The sequence below is a fragment of the Lactuca sativa genome, chromosome 3 (genome assembly GCF_002870075.4).
Source record: "Lactuca sativa cultivar Salinas chromosome 3, Lsat_Salinas_v11, whole genome shotgun sequence".
In the NCBI taxonomy this organism is placed as follows: Eukaryota; Viridiplantae; Streptophyta; class Magnoliopsida; order Asterales; family Asteraceae; genus Lactuca; species Lactuca sativa.
This window is the reverse complement of record NC_056625.2, coordinates 235,247,879-235,268,482: the sequence shown is the minus strand read 5'-3', so window position 1 is coordinate 235,268,482 and position 20,604 is coordinate 235,247,879. Positions and strand designations below refer to the sequence as shown.

The 20,604-nt window shown below is 33.6% G+C and overlaps 1 protein-coding gene and 1 pseudogene across 8 annotated transcripts; one reads left to right on the top strand and one right to left on the bottom strand.

The window, feature by feature from the left end:
- Positions 1-7,401: 7,401 nt before the first annotated feature.
- On the top strand, positions 7,402-15,117 carry LOC111918511 (protein FAR1-RELATED SEQUENCE 5). Of its 8 annotated transcripts, XM_042900348.2 has the most exons (6): positions 7,411-7,966; positions 8,789-8,869; positions 9,057-9,119; positions 9,602-9,665; positions 12,579-14,864; positions 14,947-15,117. In XM_042900348.2, exons 5-6 carry the CDS (start codon positions 13,461-13,463, stop codon positions 14,971-14,973), a joined length of 1,431 nt encoding a protein of 476 aa, XP_042756282.2. In that variant the 5' UTR covers positions 7,411-7,966; positions 8,789-8,869; positions 9,057-9,119; positions 9,602-9,665; positions 12,579-13,460; the 3' UTR covers positions 14,974-15,117. The 8 variants fall into 8 exon arrangements, with proteins under 8 accessions (XP_042756281.2, XP_042756280.2, XP_042756282.2 ...); XM_042900347.2 differs by having other exon boundaries at positions 7,402-7,966; positions 8,184-9,119; XM_042900346.2 differs by having other exon boundaries at positions 7,404-7,966; positions 8,789-9,119.
- A 994-nt stretch (positions 15,118-16,111) lies between these two features.
- LOC111911509 (eukaryotic translation initiation factor 5A-like) lies at positions 16,112-18,576 on the bottom strand (annotated as a pseudogene).
- Positions 18,577-20,604: the final 2,028 nt, after the last annotated feature.

Sequence of the window (20,604 nt, the reverse complement as noted above, 5' to 3'; positions counted from 1 at the left end):
TAAAGTTGCAGAGAGAATCCACTTCGACATTCACAATGAGAAGACCTCGATTTCCAAAAATCGTTTCTGCACACTGCTAGGTCTTGCTCATGAACCCACCATGGTAAACCCTGATTCCATCACTACCGGTCAACTAATCTCAATGTTCTACAACATGGGGTACACTGAAACCCTAACCACAGTGACGAAGCTCAAGAAATCATGCCTTACCCTACAATGGAATGGCCTCTTCACTCTCTTGTTCAAAGGTCTCTCAGAGCGCAGTGTTGGATCAGACGGGGCAAGTAAATCGTTCATGACTATCCTTTATGGGTTGTACAATGGGGTACATCTTGTTTATGGTTCGATCTTATGGAAACAAATTTTTTAGAGCTTAAACTCCTCCCCTCGCCAGTCTGAAGTCTCGTGTGGCAGGTTCTGGTCGATTGTCACGAAGTGGGCAATGGATCGTTTTCATGTCCCAATCATGGCGAACTCGCTTCTCTCCTCCATCGGCACATTCTATATAACGAATATTATTGTCACTAATCTGTCAAAATTTTCATTTGTTGGATCAATTCCGGAATCCATGTATGCTTGTGTGCATGAGGTCAGTCCGATTATTCAAGAGTACAAGAAGCTTCCTTCTTCGGGTCCAAGGGAACTCACACCCGCTATGATTCGCTCCATAGAGGAAGCAGACAAGCCAACAATGAGGGGAAAGAAACAAGAAAAACAAAAGTAAGTGAGGGTTATCAAAGCAGCTAAGGGGCAAACTCCACGAAAGCGAATGTCTGACAAGCGGCTCCTTCCCAGCCTAAGCAGAAGAAAACCAAAAAGCCAGCCAGGAGGCTTATCCTTCAATCTTCCAGTGATTCAGACTCTGAGTATCTTCCTATAGGAAATAAACAACCTACTCCTACTGTATCTGAGAGCGAAAGCTCTGATGAGGAGGTTTTGGTTCGTGGTGATACTCCACCTAGGTCACCTACACCCGAGGTACCCGTTTGCTCCCCAGTACCTTCTTCTCCACCTGCTTCCATTCCTACTTCCTTACCAACAACCTTCCCAGTTATCACATCACGACCCACCTCTACCATTCCCATTCCCACTCCTCTCTTTTTTGAAGCCACAACAACAACCACCACTGGAGTTCAAACCAACGTATCTGATACGAGGGTTCGGTCTTCAGTCCCTGAAACAACCAAACCACTATCTCCCACACCTTCCACCGAAACCAATATTGTCCTTGGTGGTGAAGACATGGAATTTGATTCTTTCTACTACAACCCTTACCGAGTTTAGAGTGATGAAGATAATGATGCTCCTATTACCAAAAAGCACATCAAGGAGTTGAATGCCAATCTTGACACTCTCATGGCCTCTTACTCCTCTCACCATCCCTATTTTGAACCTGCTATTCAGACCATGCTTGACTCCTTTGTCAAGGCTCATGAGGCTTCCATTTCTAACACCACAACAACTATTACCGCTTCAACCAAAGTCTGTACAGAAGCGACGAAAAAGTCGATAAACTAATCCAAGACGCTAATATTTTTCTTGAGTCCTTACAGGGAGCAGCTGGGTTGAACGCTTCTAAAGTGACCAGCTCAATTACTAAACTTACAGAATCCTTTGCTGCTGAGAAGCAAAACTTTGCCACTCTTCGCCAAAAGGATAATGCTACCCTTTTGTCCTTCTCAATGAACGTTTCACAAAGCTTCAAGCTGATCTATCCATGGAGAACTCACTCATTGATGAGATTGCTCTCAAGACTACTCAGCTGAAAACCAAAAATCTCCAACTTTCTCAGGCGAAGAACGAGGTCAATCGACTTCGCTCTGAAAGGGTTGTCGTCAAAAGCTGTGTCTCAGACGTACATTCCATTTTATCGAACGTTCTGGAGGATCATGACCGTATCCTGACCATCTCGGTTAGACACCATCTTCCTGAAAAATTACGTCCTGCTCTTGGGATGTTGAGTCGCATCGAAGGTGTTTAAGAGACTATGGTACCTCCGAAACAAGGGGGAGAAGGACTAACATCTTCGTCTTCCTAAGTCTCAACCTCCTCCCACTTCCCAGCCAGAACAACAGGAGACTGAGCATGCTTTGGGTTCGGGCTTTAAGGCTAAAGGCAATGGTACTGTGGATGACAGTAACGAGGAAGAAGAGACAATCGCTGAAGCCCTGAAGCGAAAGGCAAGGGAAAGGGAAATCGATCTCAATGCCAAGATTGTAAAGGAAACTGAAGAGAAAGAAAGAAGATTAAAGGAGGCTCATGATCTCCTAGAAAGCAAGAAAACCCTTTTTCCCTTCTGGACTTTGGAGAAGCTGATCAAAGAAGCCATCGAATCTCCTAACACTCATTGGCTTGAGCCAGTAGTGTCTTTGGATTGTGAAAACACAAAGGATTCTCAGTTTGATATGCCTATCGCCCAGAAGGCGTTTGTTTTTCACTGCTTCCTTCCAATTGTAGAAGTACCACATCCAGACCCGAAGGTTGATCGTGAGCTCATTGACTACTATTTGGAGTTCGCTCAACCTTAATATCTTACTTGGAGCGCTCAAAAAATTATCACAGTTCGGGTCCTTAAGCCTCAAGCATCAGGGAAATACATCAACATCAAATTCAAGGTTACCAAAGGTTCGGCCATGTCTGAGCATACCTTCTCCCTTGCTGGTCTACCTAATCTCAATCCTCATGATTGGATTGTTCTGCACAACATTCTTCTCTCCAACCCAGTTGAATATGAGCCAATAATTGATCATCTGAAAAGATTGTTAGTCTGCTACATTCTAGAGGTAGCTAAGATGGATCAAGAGATCTCTTTGGTTCTCTAAAAGAAGCCCACCATTTTGCCTGTTGGTTCTGCAAGTGATATCAACAAGATGAAAATGGGAAAGATAGATCTGGTGTTAAACTCTGTGATGTTCACCAAACAGGATGGTAAGAAATGCCTGTTCGCGTGAACTGATAAACATCTCTTTACTACGTCGTACTTGGAGTATGTTCTGGGAATTATTCATAGATGCAAGCAAAATAGTGAAAGCGATAAAAAGTACTTCACAGATATGATAAGATGGTATATCCACTTTCGCCATGTTCTTCTTACTGTGATTCCATGATTATTCAAGGTGGTGAAGCGAGCTGCTGTCAATCAACCGAAGTGAAGGTCTCGCCCCAATTGACACAAAGGGGGAGATTGTTGGGATCTGAGTGTTGTGTCTTGGGCTCGTTACTTGTTAGCCCTGTTTTGTAACCAGTTTGGGCCTGTCCAACCGTGTATTATTTTATTCTATGGTTTTAGTATTTAAGGTGCATTCATGCATCCTTAGTCATTAACTATGACATCCCCATTTTCATGGCCAGAAAAGACCGATTTTGTTTATGCTTTATAAAAATCAGAGTACCTTTTTTAATAAAATGTTGTGGAATTTGTTCCCAGTAAAACATGATAAATACATTATCAAAGCATTTCTGAAGAAATGTATTTTTTATTCATTTTAAAACATTTGGGATGTCATCGTAAATTCATAAACATAAGCATAAACATAACTTACATTCATTATCACTAGTGATTTATATCTCCTTAATCTCTCAGTGTAATGTAACTTCATATCGACACTTGTGATTCAAATAAACTGAGTGGATCAGGTTGGGAAACCTGGTGAGAACATATGGTTTTCAACCCACAATAATATAATTATTATGTCTAATCATCAAACAATTAACCCAATTACCCATCCCCATTCTCTTCTTTAATCTTAAGGATCTACCCTAAGAGTTAGCTATTCTTCATCCATTCATTCCTAAGGATTGTCCTAAGGAATAGGCACGAAGTCCATCGTTGCCTATGACACAACTGTCAAGCACATCTACTAGTTCTATCACTTAGGCGCAGCTGCCAGAATTGTGACATTCTCTATAAGACGCATCTGTCGGTGCCTATGACATAGTTTTCAAGCACATTTGCTAGTTCTATCACTTAGGTGCAGTTGCCAGAATTGTGACGTTCTCTATAAGGCGCATCTGCCAGTATAGTTCTTTAGGCGCATCTGTCGGGGGTTATGAGGTTCTCTGTTGGGCGCTTCTGTCGGTAGAGTCCTTTAGGCGCATCTGCCAGGGTTATCTCACTTATTGACAATATCGTTTTCGAGAGTCCACTCGCAATACAAGTCAATGGGTTTTTAGGGTACACCGATGAGCATATCGTTCACAACACCTACAGGTTGCGAGCCTGCTAGTGTTCAATTGGACTGTCTAGAATAGTCTGTGGTTGTCATCCATACTCTGCTGAATGACGATGCCATCATTTGGGGAAAAGTTTCTCACATCGTCCACCTCTCACCCTCACCTCAAGGTCTATTTCACCTCTCACCTTATTATCCGACTCATATTTCATTTACCCATGTTTTACCCAACATATTTTGTAGATATAAAATATATATACAGTTTAAATCATTTAAAGCATGTATAAAAATCTTTCACCCAGCATAGACAACATGTATACAGACAATATGCACACATAGCACGTAATTTATATTAAATACTTCATATCTATGTGTAAGATGAAAGGGACTATGCACTCACCTGAAAGGTGGTGACTGTGCAATTGAACCACGCTTCGTTGTCTCAAAATAATTTTCCCTTGACAAAACCTAGTATCAATATCACTAGGGTTTAGTCTAACGTTAACCGCGACTAATTAATAGTCTAGCTATTATTACTATTATATAAGCGTTAAGCAACACTCTTATATAACTCATAATAATAGCCCAAATAATTATTTTAAGGTCCTAATAACATTACTAGATTAAAACATAAGTCATACTAAAGATAGGTTAGGCATAACTCACTTACAGCGGGTTTTTTTCAAAACTGGGCTCCACTGGAGCAGCGTTCCTGAGCCGAAAGGCTCTTCTTCTCGGAGCCGTCGGGCACTCCGGGGCTTCCGCCTCGTGCTAGGGAGGTTCCTTAGGCTTTTCGGGGGGGTTTCGGGGGCTAGAGAGAGGTTTTAGAGAGAGAGGAAGAAGTAGGAAGGTGTGAGAATGAATGGAGGCTTCACCACTTATTTATAGGGGCTGGAGGAAGGTTCACGTCGTGAGTCTCTTGGTGTTCACGTCGTGAGTGAGCTTGGGCTCCAAGTCACAGCCTGGTGCTGACACGTGGCATCACACATAGGGTAGAAATCAGCCGATTTAAAAAAAAATTCATAACTTTCGCATACGTGCTCCGTTTTCGACGTTCTTTATATCCAAGCATAGGTAAAAACAAGATCTACAACTTTTTTTTTAGACTCCGTCGACTAATTCTTGACCGATCTTAAACTTAACAGTAGGAAGAGATTAGACTGTTAAATGACCACGAAGAATTTGTAACTCCTTCATACGGACTCCGTTTTCGTATGTCTTTCTATTGTTGAATTCCTATTAATGAGATCTTCAACTCTCATTTAGGTCGCGTCGGCCAAAAACCTCTCGAACTAAAATTCGAGTTTTGGGTTGTGCACTGTTATGCCAAATCTTAGAAAAATCATAACTTTCTCATACGAAGTCAGATTTGAGTGTTCTTTTTTTTGTATGTTCTCGGTTTAATGTATATACTACAACTTTTGTTTAGATCACGAAGGCTAAAAAGTCTTCTATCATAAATTCACTATTTACGCTTCCCGGTGTCGTGCCAGTTTTGCCGTAAAACTTAAACGGGCCATAACTTCTTCATTATAACTCGGATTTCGGCGTTCTTTATATGTACGGAACCCTTGAGACATATTCTAAAATTTGGTTAAGATTATTTATTCTAAATAATCTTTTGTAGAAAAGTCGTTTTCGACCCCTATTATGTCTAAATTGACTAGCATGGATCTATGGGCGTTACATTAACGCTTTTATTATTCTCATCATAGTATTGTAAACTCTAGCTCGCCTCTACAATGGAAGTTTTTAATCGAGCTCTTCTGAGGCGTGACTACGTTTGAATCGTAAGCATTATATTGATTCTATCTTTTGTTCATTGTCTTGTTTGATTTAGTTGTTTGTTCTTCATTGATTTACTTGTGAAAGATCTAAACGATCTAGAGATTATATATCATCAAAAACTTAATTGGGTTTTAGTTTTTATAAAAAAAAAAATAGTTTTTAGACATCTTTTAGTTAATTCGACTTTTTGATTTAAGATTTTTATATTTATCGTATTTAATATTTTCATTTTAACTATTTAAAAAAATATACGATGACTTTTTAAAACTTTATTTGATATTTTAGTTTAGGTTTTAATTTTTACACTATATTTTTAAGTTTATTTAATATATTAATTTATGTTATGTATTTAACACTATATTGAAATCAACAAATTTAGTATATATCATATTGATAATTCAAGAAGCCTTTCATTTATGATAATGTTTATAACTAACAACATATTGAAGTTAATAAATTAGATAAATTATATGGAAATATAAAGAGTTATGAGTTTCAAATTGATATGGTGAAAAGAAAAATGTTTCTTTATAGTATAGTATGATATGATATGATGACATGATATATATATATATATATATATATATATATATATATATATATATATATATATATATATATATATATATATATATATATATATATATATATAGGCTTATGGAATATGTGGTTTTTTTATACCTAATATTAGGTATAAAACCACAAAAATAAACCATAGTTTTACAAAAATTAAAATTAAAACTTTTAGTTTTCCTGCTATATAATTTTTTTCGGACCTTCATATAATCTTCTTCATATATGTAACTAACCGACTCCTTAAATATTGATCACGCTTATTGTCTGTATTCATATGTATGTGTCCTTCATATTACTTTGAGAAGAAACGAAGAAACGGAAAAAGTGATAACCTACCAGAACATGGAAAGAGATCTAACGAAATCTACGGATAAAGATTATGGAGATAATATAAAATAAATTCATAATGCAAAAATCAGGGGAAGAGACAACAAATCAAACCAAAAATGTCTAAATCCTCTATTCATCATTTTCGAAGAATAAACATGCATTTTCTAGGAAAAGTCTATAAATAGAGGTTCATTTTGGAGACTGCTAATTTTGTGAGACATGGGGACGCGATCCTAGTCGTTTATTTTGGATATAAAAAAAATATTAAACGCAAAATAAAAGGAAAAATCCAAAAAAAAATTATTATTTTCGTTATATAATTTATCCCAAAAAATTAAAAAAATAAATAAATAAAACATTAAAAAAATCATCGTTTTTCCGAAATATGAGTGAAATATTCTAATACGATATTACACTGTAAATAATCAAATCGAATTTTTAAAAATACAGAATATTCTAGTATTCTTCTAAAAATAGTGTATATTCTAATATCCTACTTGAATTTTTAGACTTATTAGAATATTCTAATATTATATTAGACTTTTTTGAATATATAAAGACCCTGTTTATGTGGTGTCGCCAAATTTAAATTCACACAGTTCCAACACCGCCACGTAAACCTCCCCCAATCGACGCAATTTAGCGGACGTGTTTTTGCACTAAATCGACTTAATCCTTCTTATGTCCGCTTCTCCTTCAACGCCTCGTTTCTGAACATCGACATATACACCTACTGATTTCCTCCAACAACACATTCGGCTTTATCCACACCAAGAAATCCGACCATTCTTATTTCTCTTAAAGCGTGAAGGTGTCTTGGAAGATTACATTTGGTCGGGTTTGATGTGAATCAATTTATTTGATCTATGGGTACCACTGTCTTATAAAACCACACCGCCTTATGCCGAACTGTCTTGTATCGACCAATAAACACAGAGACCCTCTGAATTCATATATTGGTTGCTTTCCCTAACCGCAATAATTGCCATCCGTCAGAATCCTAATCTCCATTGATCTCCTCCTCCTGCATCAGCAATTTGTATCCGTCGGAACCCTAATCTTTTGTCATCAATAATTGCCACCAATCCATTACTATAAGGGTGGGTTTTTGTTTTGTGCGTTTATTTCTGCTTTTGGGTTCCATTTTCCATCTGATTAGGGTTTGTTTGTTTTAATTCTCTTCCCCTCTTGTTAAGCCTGTAGCCAATCACCCTTACAATCAACGCTTCTCATCGTGAATTATACATCACGTCACCCCTCTTCCCTTCTTATATTCGTTGCAATTTCTCCATTACTCTTCTGTTAATTTAATTTCAGAACCAAATTCATATGAAATATGGATTCCAGTGGTCGACGGAAACATAGAGATATGTGGACAATACGTTTTCAGGCTTTGAAAGTTATGCAATACGTTTCCAGGCTTTGAAAGATATTGTTTTCGTTTAACGGCTTTAATTTGAGATTGGTTTCATTAATCACGTTAGATCTGTTTTTTTGATTACATATGGATTTATTTATTATATGTTTTCCTTTGAACAATGGTTTGTGTTACGATTAATATGGGATGTATATCAACTGTTTGACAAAATGCCTAACTAATCACATTATTTTGGTACCGCGATATGAAGTAAGGATATATCCTCGTGATTGTTGTAATCACATTATTTTGGTAGTGCCTTAATACAATCAAGCCATTGCTTCCAAATACAATTCAGGCTTCTTCAATCTGAATCTGAAGCCCGCAACTTCAAATACCCTGTTTCAGCACCAACCCGTTGGTCAAAAGGTTGAAGCTGAAAAAGAATAGGGCAAGCAAATAACAAACTCAAAGCAATATATCAAAGCAATATACCCTGCCTGATTAAAATTGATTCTTGATACATAATTAAGGATAATTTATCCTTTAATTCTTAATTTTGCAGTGAGTGGCGAGTTGGACGACATTTATCACACGAAGTTATTAAAAGCATAAAAGATGAATTTTTCCCCAGAGTCCAAAACAGGTCTAGGATCACTAATTACTTTTGTTGGTGTTTGATTTGTCTTTTTCTAGCCCTCCTTCGATACACCATATGGTTTGGGGATTATCAAAGATGTTGCTTCTTTTTTGTTAACTTAAAAGTTCAATTTCTGGTTTTTATTTTAATGATTATTGATTAAATCAGAAATCAACAGTCATTTTTCTTACAGATCAGATTACATTATTTGTGACTCTCAAGATTGTGGTCTTGGTTGCAACTTTTATTTTGAAAGGTAAAAAGAATTCGCAGAACCTGGTGGAATTGAAATTCAAGATTTGATTTCATGGGGTGTTGGCTTGCTAAATGGATGGAATTTAGATCCTTCATATTCTTTCAAATTCCATGTTTGTTGACTTTTACCATCCCTATGAAGTAACTTGACTCCATTCTTACTTTTGTTACTAAAAGACCAAAATACCCCAACTTATATTTACATCAAAATAAATGAAAATATTAACTTTAATTATAAGCAGAATTTTTTTGTTCAATTATTATAATTGAACTCATTTTGTTTTTATTCATTTATATATTTTATTCCTTCCAAAAACATGGTGTAATCATATCACACTAGCGTATTAATCAATGATAACAGAGGAATGCAATGTTTAACATGATGATTTTACTATGCTTCAATATGGTTTTTGATAAGTACATATAATTGTTTTCATTCTCTTATATTATTATTTATATGATTATTTGGGTTTCATGTCACAGGTTCACTTGAGAGCACCACATGTCGAAGAGTTTAATAATTTGCTGATCATAATCCTTGTTGAAGGTTGCACTAATGCATGCATTGTTTTACAGAATAATACAATTTGAAATTATAATCTCATTTGTAAAAGGGTAAAGTCGAGAAAAAGCAATTTTCTGATTACGATTTACCTTTTTTTCTACTTGATTATATTTTTATAGATTACTTGCCAATATTTAAATGTTGATATGAGCATATGACATTACTATTTAGGGTAAAAACAATTTTAAATACATTTTCAGCATCTCCAACAAAATGCGGTTAACGCAAGAAATAACCATGTACTTCCGTTTATATGTCTATTAAAGCAAATGTAGTTTGTAAAATATAAATATTGAAACTACAATGCTTTCATAACCTCGCTTATTTTATCCTACAATGCTTTCATCGCAATGGACATTCATGTATTTGTTGATGATAACAATATACTTACATTTTCTTTTCTTTTTCATGCATTGTATATATTAAAATCCACCCATTTTTAACATTATACTTTCCTTGGACCGTGCTTAGCACGGGCCTCAAACATTTCTGGTATATATATATATATATATATATATATATATATATATATATATATATATATATATATATATATATATATATATATATATATATATATATAGGGTTAGGTTCATGTGAGACGGCCTAATTTTGTGAGACCGTGAAACGCATTTTTTTATTTTTTTTTATTTTTTATTTTATTTTTTTTAGTTAATTCAAGTTCCGAAAATAATATTTAAAAAAAGAATTTTTTGATTTTTTCATTTATTTTGCATTTTAAAATTATTTTTAGAATATGTACAGTCTAATATTCTATTTAGAATATTTCACGTATTTTTCAAAAAAAATAGGATTTTTTTTATTTTATTTTTTTTAGTTAATTCAAGTTCCGAAAATAATATTTAAAAAAAGAATTTTTAGATTTTTCCATTTATTTTGCATTTTAAAATTATTTTTTACAATATGTCAGTGTAATATTCTATTTAGAATATTTCACGTATTTTAAAAAAAAAAACGAGATTTTTATTTTTATTTTTATTTTTTTTAGTTAATTCAAGTTCCAAAAATAATATTAAAAAAAAGAATTTTTGGATTTTTCCATTTATTTTGCATTTTAAAATTATTTTTAGATTTTGTCTAACGGTCTCATAAAATTAGAATGGTCTCAAATAAACCTGAACCTATATATATATATATATATATATATATATATATATATATATATAGGTTCATTTGAGACCATTTTAATTTTCTCAATATATATATATATATATATATATATATATATATATATATATATATATATATATATATATATATATATATATATATGTTCAGGTTCATTTGAAACTATTCTAATTTTTTGAGACCGTTGGTAATTTTTTTTTAATTTTTGTAATTTTATTTTATATTTATGATTAAAAAAAATGATGAAAATAATATTTAAAAAAAATTCAAAAAATTTCATTTATTTTGAATTTTAAAATTATCTTTTTTTCTCTCCAATATGAGTGGGTAGGATTATGTCCCTATGTCTCACAAAATATTATGGTCTCACATAACTAACATGATATATCACATATTATGGGTATGTAATGTTATATACCCTTGAGGGTATATTCACTTTTCCCATATATATATATATATATATATATATATATATATATATATATATATATATATATATATATATATATATATATATATATATATATATGGGAAAAGTGAATATGGTATATAACATTACATACCCACTTATTAAAACTAGGTAGTTTTGATTATAGGTAATTTTCTGAAAAATAAAAAAAAAACAATTTCCTAACAAAGATATCTACGTTTCCTTATTCCTATAAAATAGAAATCGATTCTCCTTTTTTTTCGAATGATTACATAATAATCGCTGTGAAAACAATCGGCAATAACAAAAAAAGATTTCATATAATCGCAATTTCGACTAAACCAAAACACGATTTCACAGAAATCGCAATTTGCATAAAAAGAAGTTTCAATTCAATTAACTGGTTTCGTGCAAACATTGTTGTGCTAGCTCATCCTGTTCCATGATCGATTTCGTTCAATGATAGCCTGGTTGTGAAACAAAAACGTTTTGTCATACAATCACAAAAAAAGAATTCAAATAAATTGGAATTCAAAGCAATCAGAGTTCACAGAAAAACCAAAGAAGGTAAATTCACATATCAGTTTAGATATTGATTTCCAGTCAAAAAAGTTTTAAGGTTTATGCATAGTCCATCAAAGAATCTCAATTAGATTGTAAGATATGATCACCAATGCATAACTGAGTAGTTAGATGTGAGATATACATCATGTTTTGAGTTAGAATACACCAGATTCCTTAGCTGCAAATCATATAAATAATCAATTAAATATCCATCTCCATTATGACAAAAGAAATAAAAAATAATGGTTTTATACCTAAAAGTGATGAATCGTAGGCTTGACTATTCAGGTATTATGGAAAAATTCATAGTAGTTGTCACCATTCTGTTTCTGTTTTCATAGTTTCTGTATTGTTCAAGTTTTGTTTATCTGTAACTTTCTCTTGTTACATTGTGCTTTCGTTAGTGCTAGCTGCTTGCTTTTAGCATTTTTTTTTCATTTTATATTTGACCATTTAAATGTATCTGTACTATTCCTATTCCTACTAATGAATTAAATCAATGGAAAAAAAAAACAAGGAGAAGTCGATGACAGTTTCTGTGTAATATTACATTTGATGACAACTTTATTATTATTTTTTTAAACAATTAGAAGGTCCTATAAATTAAACATACAAACATTTTTTAACTAATCATTGATACATTATATGCACATGTATCCACAAATTATTTGGATCCATATATTAACTTAAAAAAATAATAAAATTGGTTATGTGTGATGAATAACACATTGTTCTATTTATATGCTTTGCAGCAAGAAAGAATGGAGAAGGCCATGATGTTTGAAACCGAAGCAAGTGATCTGGCTATAGAACCGTATATAAATAAAAATTTCGACACAAATGATTTCATGGAAGAAACATATGAATCTGAAGCACGTAACGATTTCGATGTGAACATTGAATTTGACGAAGATGAAGATAATGTTGAAAGGATACTGGGAAAGGTTTTCGATACGCCCGACGAAGCATATACATTTTATAACGATTATTCCTTTTTACATGGTTTTGGTATACGTAAAGATGATACGGTTAAAAGCACAAGAACAAATGAGCCTTATCGGAAGTATTATGTATGCAGCAAAGAAGGTTTCAAACGGGTAGACAACAATGATTCAAGTGGAAATGAGAAAAAACGTCGTAGAGATGTTAGAACTGGATGTCAAGCAAAGCTTCGAATTACAAGACAGGAGGATGGAAAATGGTTGGTGGACTTATTTAATGACACACACAATCATGAATTGACCATGACACCAACGAAGGTAATCAAGCATCGATCTCATAGCAATTTCCACCGTTCAATAGAAGGTAAATCTCTTATGGTGCAATTTGGTCAAGCAGGGTTGAAACCTTCTCAGATTAAAAAGGCAGTTAATACAATGAAAACCTCAAATATAGCTGATGTTACTTCAAAGCAATGTGCTGATGTCTTATCTGAGCATCGAAAATAACATAGAGGAAAGGAGTTCTATGGACTTATAAAACATTTTCAAGATAATACATTAGTTGACAGTGACCGGTATTTTGTCGTGGATTTGTCTGATGATGGGTATCCTAGAAATATCTTTTGGGCTGATGGTAGATCAAGAGATGCATATACAAAATTCAGAGATGTTGTTGTGTTTTATGTCACTTATATGACTAACAAATTCAAGATGCCCTTTTCTCCCTTTACTGGGGTGAATCATCATGGACAGTCTATCATTTTTGGTGGAGCATTGCTTGAAAATGAAAAGGAAGAGACATTTGAATGGTTATTTAAACATTTCCTCAAATGTATGTTTGACAAATATCCGAATGCAATTATTACCGATCAAGACAAAGCTATGGGTAATGCAATAAAAAGAATGTTTCCAAATACTCGACATCGCTTTTGTTCATGGCATATCAGGAAGCATGAAACTGAGCACCTTCGACCGTATGTTTCCCGTTACAGTGATTTTCAAGAAACGCATAGAAAATGGGTAAATAGTGACACCATTGAACAATTTGAAGCAACATGGGAAGATATGCGTATTAAGTATGAACTGGAAAGCAATTGTTGGATTAGTGACATGTATAACCAACGTATACATTGGGCTAAACCCTTCTTGAAGGATATTTTCTTTGCTGGTATGACCACAACCGGACGAAGTGAGAGTATCAATTCATTTTTTGATGGATTTGTTAACTCGAAAACCATGCTGAATGAATTTGTTGTACAATACGACAAAGTAGTTGAGTCACGAAGGGCTACCGAAGAAGATGAAGACTTCAAGACTATGAACTCAAGGCCGGTTCTTTCTTCGGTGCATCCAATCGAAGCAAAAGCTGGTCAATGTTATACTAGAAAGATGTTTGATACTTTCAAAAAAGAATGGACCGAAGCTATTACCAATTTGAGTCACAATACTCTAACAAAAACTACAGAAGAAAGCACATATAAAGTTGGGCAATTGGACGTTGATAAAAAATATTGGCGTATTGTTACCTTTCGTTCTTTAAATCAAGTCAGTGTCACATGTTCTTGTTCTATGTATGAGACAAATGGGATTTTATGCAAGCATAGCTTATACGTAATGAAGAAGAAGAATGTTCAAGAACTGCCGAGTCATTATATTTTACCGCGATGGACCCTTGGTGCTAGGTACAAATTAGGTAGTGTTAGTATCGGACTTGGAGAAATTAATAATGAAAATGGAGTTAGTGCCTACACATTATTTTGTGTCCGTTTAAATTTTACTAAACTAATTGAACAATCAAGGAACTCACCTTCGGAGATACAAAAACTCAATTCGATGTTGATAAATCTTTTAGATGATCAAGCAAACCGAAAGAAATCTGTGTCTTCGGAGAATGCATCTCAAAGTTTTTGTATGGGAGTTTCACAAGTAGATATGATGTCACAATTATCTGTCTGTGATCCTCTTGGTCCCACTACTACAAAAGGGCGTCCTAAACTTACAATTAGAATCAAGTCTTCTTTGGAAGCCCCTAAAAAACGAACATGCTCTTACTGTCAAGGATTTGGTCATTATGCTACTAGTTGTTCAAAAAGAAAGGTAATTATATAAATAACTTAATTTTATTGATTGATAACTCTAATACTTATATTAACACTTTCTTATTTTTTTCATGTATCAGGCGGATGAATCGTTGCAAGAGACATAATGATGAGATGTCTTATTTATGTGAGGAAAAGAAAAACTAGATGCTTCTTGACATTTTTTTGGTTAACTGCACCTTTTTCATGTTTAGACACAAACGGTGTATGAATAATCTAGAAGTTATTGATGCTTCTTAACAATTTTAATGTTTTCGAATGAAATTTGTTGATTTTTTATGATTAGTGTGATTATATTTGAAATTTGGTTGCCACTATGTGTTTCAAATGCAAGTATAATGTATTTTGTGAAAAAAGAAAATTATGAGGGTAATTTGTGAAAAAAAACGGAACTACGATGATATTTTGTGAAAAAAAAAACGAAATTATGCGGGTATTTTGTGAAAAAATAGAAGTATAATGGTATTTTATGAAAAAACGAAATCATAAGGTTATTTTGTGAAAAAAATGGAAGTATGAAGGTATTTTAAGAAAAAACCAAATTATGAGGGTATTTTGTGAAAAAAAAAACGAATATACGATGGGATTTTGTAAAAAAAAAACAAAATTATGAGGGTATTTTGTGAAAAAACAGAATTACGATGGTATTTTGTGAAAAAAACAAAATTATGAGGATTTTTTTGTGAAAAAACGAAATTATAAGGGTATTTTGTGAAAAAAACGAATATATGATGGTATTTTGTGAAAAAAACAAAATTATGAGAGTATTTTGTGAAAAAAAAAAAACAGAATTACAAGGATTTTTTGTGAAAAAAACAAAATTATGAGGATTTTTTGTGAAAAAATGGAAGTATAATGCTATTTTGGGTTAAAAATGAAATGTTTGTGGAATTTTGGGTTAAAATTAAAAGTAGGCTGTCATTTGGGTTAAATACGAAACTTTTCTACAATTTTGGGTTAAAAATGAAAGTAGGTTGTCATTTTGGGTTCAAAACGAAACTTTTCTGCAATTTTGGGTTAAAATGAAATAAAGCTGTCATTTGGGTACAAAACAAAACTTTTCTGCAAATCTAGGTTAAGAATGAAAGTAGGCTGTCATTTTGGTTAGTGTTGTGTTAATCTACACATACGTTTGATGGTTTTTAAAATTGTTGGACGATTTTGCCCCTGTGCCAATGATGGTAATCCTCAAGAACTTAAGGATAGGAAAGTTCAAGTCACATAAATAATAAGACCAAAAGCGAAGAATTTCAATTGCTAATTTTGATAACTCACATAAATAATATGACCAAAAGTGAAGAATTTCAATTGCTAATTTTGATAACTCACATAAATAATATGACCAAAAGTGAAGAATTTCAATTTCTAATTTTGATAAGTAACATAAACATATGTTACATGATAAAACAAAATAAAAACATGACTTGTTTTTCTGTTTTCTTCAAATGTTATAATATATTATAGTGTGGTGTTTGTGGATTTTTTGAATTGTATATTTGGGGCCAATGTCCTTGAGAGCACAAATCCGTTCCTCTCCCGTTGCTGACATATGAGTCACAACCAGGTCCTTCCCCTCTCCAAATCCAGAGTAGAGAGTATCATACAAATCCATCTTCAGACATATCAATTAGCTGGTAATCGGTACGATTGACACTGTGGACCTGTAAAAGCGAAAAAAAATAGTGCGATCAGAAAAATGAAGAGAATAATTAAAATGAGAAAGAGCAGTAATATTATATACATCACAATTATGGGATGATGATACAATATCATCAAGCTTTTTCCTGTTGAAAATCTCGATTGCAACAAAGTGACACTTGGCATGACCATGCTTGCCAGTCTTGGAGGTGGAAACTTCCACAACCTAGTACCATGTTACATTTCACAATAGAATAGTGATTAATAATTTAATGTCTTCAATATATAAATTTATAAATAAATAATATGTCTGAATTGTGATATTAAAGAAAAATAACCAATTTAAATAAGGGGCATCAATAAACATTTAAAAGGCTCATGGACAGTGGCGGATCCAGCCCAGAAGTCAAGTGGGGTGCACAGTTGACCGCTGATCGTTCACCGTCGACTATCTTCGGCGGAATAAAGCAAGGTTGGAAATTTCAGCTGAAGATGGCCCTTTTGTTGATTTTTTTCTTTTTACATATCATCCCCTGTTATTCTCTTAAACAATAAGATCTCTTAAACAATAAGATAACCACTAAACAAGAATATAAAATTGACATAAAAATACCCCTTAAACTAAACAATAAGAAACCAAACATGGATAATATAAAGCCTCTAAATTAAACTTTTTATCACAAAAACACATAACAATATAGTGGTTCACTGATTACAAGTCAAGTTATTAAATTAATCATAACAATATCTCTTAAACTATGCAAAAACTATTGAAATATAATCTAGTTTTGGGGTAATTTGGTCATTATGTTAGGATTATGAAAGATATATCAGTATTTATTACTTAGCGATTAAATATTAGTAACGGTTATAGACGTTAATATAATCTAGTCTTGGGGTAATTTGGTCATTATGTTGCAATGTTAGGATTAAAAGTCACGATGGCTTCAACAAAATATTCTTGAAGCCTTTAATAAAATTCTGGTTAGTGTTCTAAAATTATGGTTTGGTTTAATCCCACTAAAAACAAGGCCAGCCTAATTAAAATAACAAAAACCACCAATTACAGAATTAAAGTCGATCACTTGTTCACTATTTTCCTGTAATGATACATACTTTCCTGTAATGAGACAAACACCTCAATTAAATTATATTGGAGGAAACAAGACAACAAAGGACCCATTAAACTAAGCAAAAACAAAAGTCAAAGTCCTACAATTCCATGTTTTTGAAGCTTATAGTTGAATTCAATCAGATTTGTCTTCAGCAGATCACCCACTTCAAAATGAGGATGTCTTAAACCATCAGGTCAAATTACATATCAAAATGAGGCTTTCTTAAACAACCAGGTCAAATTACATATCAAAATGATGATTTCTAAAATCAATCAGGTCAAATTACATATCAAAATGAGGATTTCCTAAAAAATCCGGTTACATTTATCAACCAAAAACGAACCTGGTTGGATAAAGATTACCCAATTTCGAAAACATTTGTTACGACTACCCAGATTTTTTCATGTTTTAACGAAGTAAATGTCAAAAATAAGAAGCATATCTAGTTGTTTTTAGACTCCGGATTTAGAGAGGCAGAAAAAACGAAGATGCCAACATGAAAAATGAAGCTAATTCCGGTCTCCGATCTCCAACAACGACAGAAGAGATGGGGTAGATGAGCGGCTAGGTTTAAGGAAAGATGAAGGAAGAGGGGTCATTTCGTATTAAGCAAAATCAAGACATACAAACATGTTGACTTGAAACAGACGAAAAGCAACAAAAACCCTAACCCTAACAGCATAATTGAAAAACAATTGACGCAAAACTGTCTAAAAATTAACACAATTAAATAAAAAATATAACTACGCAACACAAGGATTTTCCAAAACAAAACTGAGATTGAAGAAAGATGTTAACCTTGCAAGCACGATTCTTGATCACGATATAACCATTATTGCAAATGGTGCCGGCTTGCTGAGGATAAGTCTTGGAGGCTCCGGCATCGGCCTTGGACTCAAACTGATGCTCTTCATCAGGAACAAATGATGTGAAATTAGAAAGGAATTTTTGTGTTCGATGATATCAGTCGATTATGGAATTAAATAAGTGATAAAACGGTGTAGTTTTGATTATGTGGGTATATATATATATATATATATATATATATATATATATATATATATATATATATATATATATATATATATATATATATATATATATATATATATATATATATGGAAATCTCTAGAAAAGTCCTAAACTTTTAGTCTAATTTATAAAAAAAAGTCCCAAACAAAATTTTATTTACAGAAAAGCACAGAATACCGGTTAAAACTTCGAAAAAACCTTTTTCGGCCGGTTTCGCAGATTTTGCCGATATTCTGTCCTTTTTCGTTAGTTTGTTCAAAATTTTGGGAGTTTTCCAAAAATTACATAATAACCTAAATATTGTGACTTTTTTGAAAATTACCATGAAATTAATGGATATTATTATTAACAAATCATTTATAAACATAAAAAATATTTTTATTATCAAAAAAGAAAATACATTTGTTGCTAATTTCTAGGAATAAATTAGTGGTCTAAGTACTCTATTGCTTCCTGACCACTCAAACTCTCTACGTTCTTCCTATGCATTGTTGTGGGTATGATAGTGAGATGAACTTAGTTAGCATTCCTCTAATGTTGGTGTTCCTCTTATGTTGTTTAACCTAACTACCAACCAACATTCATACCTTACTTGTTAACAACCATCGGCTAACACACATCTATAAAATGTGAAAAGTGAACCGTGAATGATAATTTATATGGAAACAAGTGAAGGGTTATTATCTACTTAAATTGTCATTCAAAGTTTACTTTTCACTCTCGATAAATGTGTGTAATTTTATGGTTGTTACCGGGTAATGTTTGGAGGTTAGTGTTGGTGTAACAACTCAAATTTTTCAAACAAATTTTTCATTTTAAAAACGTAATTGTTTCCATTTTAAACAATGCATAAATAGATTAATTATTCTGTCAAATACAATTATTCAAAATCCCAAGATCATAAAGACAATCTTCAGTGTGTATCGATCATGCCGGCGCCTTCTCACGGTCCTCGCTAGTACCTGAAATACATGCACAACAACTGTAAGCATAAATGCTTAGTGAGTTCCCCAATATACACTTACACACATACGCCTTTCCAGGCCCTGACCTTCCGGTCCTCATTACAACGCCTTCCGGCCCATAACATAATCGCCTTCCGGCCCATAACATATCATACATAGCACATATAACAGTTAACTTACCACATATAGCATACATATCACATAACATATCCGACCTTCCGGTCACACAGTCAAACCCTTCCGGGTACAGTATAGTGAGAAGACTCACCTCGAAAATGCTGAAAGCTAGCAACTCCTGAAATCACTCGTGCACAATCCGACGAGCTACAACCCTCCTATAACATCACATATTTCTCATTAACACTTATAACTTCTAAGGGTGACTATCCCTAAGAAGTCAGACTTAGGTCAACTCTGGTCAACGGTCAACGGTCAGCTCGACCGGACTCGGCGAGTACCATGACGACTCGGCGAGTCTGGACGTCTTCCAACTTTCTGAGATTCCTTATCTACTCGTCGAGTACCCTCCTCGACCCGACGAGTTACTCCTGGAAGAATCGCGGGGCCACCCCGACTCCACTCGCCGAGTCTGAAGAACAACTCGGCGAGTCCCAGTAAATCTTTAAGCTACTCGTCGAGTCTGAAGAACAACTCGGCGAGTCCATGCCATGCAGACGAGCAACTGCTTCCTGAATTACGTGTGGTCCCGAGATATACAACCATGGGCCTTTCTGGACTTCTAAACATCTCATTACTGGGTGTAAACGTTTGGGTAATAACATAATAACCCACCAAATCACTAAATGGGTTTCATAAACCCTAACTTCATAAACACATCAAACAACAGAAGGGAATCCGAAATATTACCTGGAATATGCCCTCTCTGTGTCTTCAAACCGCAGAACTCGAATCCTTTGCTGTTCCTTTAGCCAAAACCTTTCTCCTCTTTGCCCCACAACCTCTTCAAGCCCTAATATCCTCCAATCTT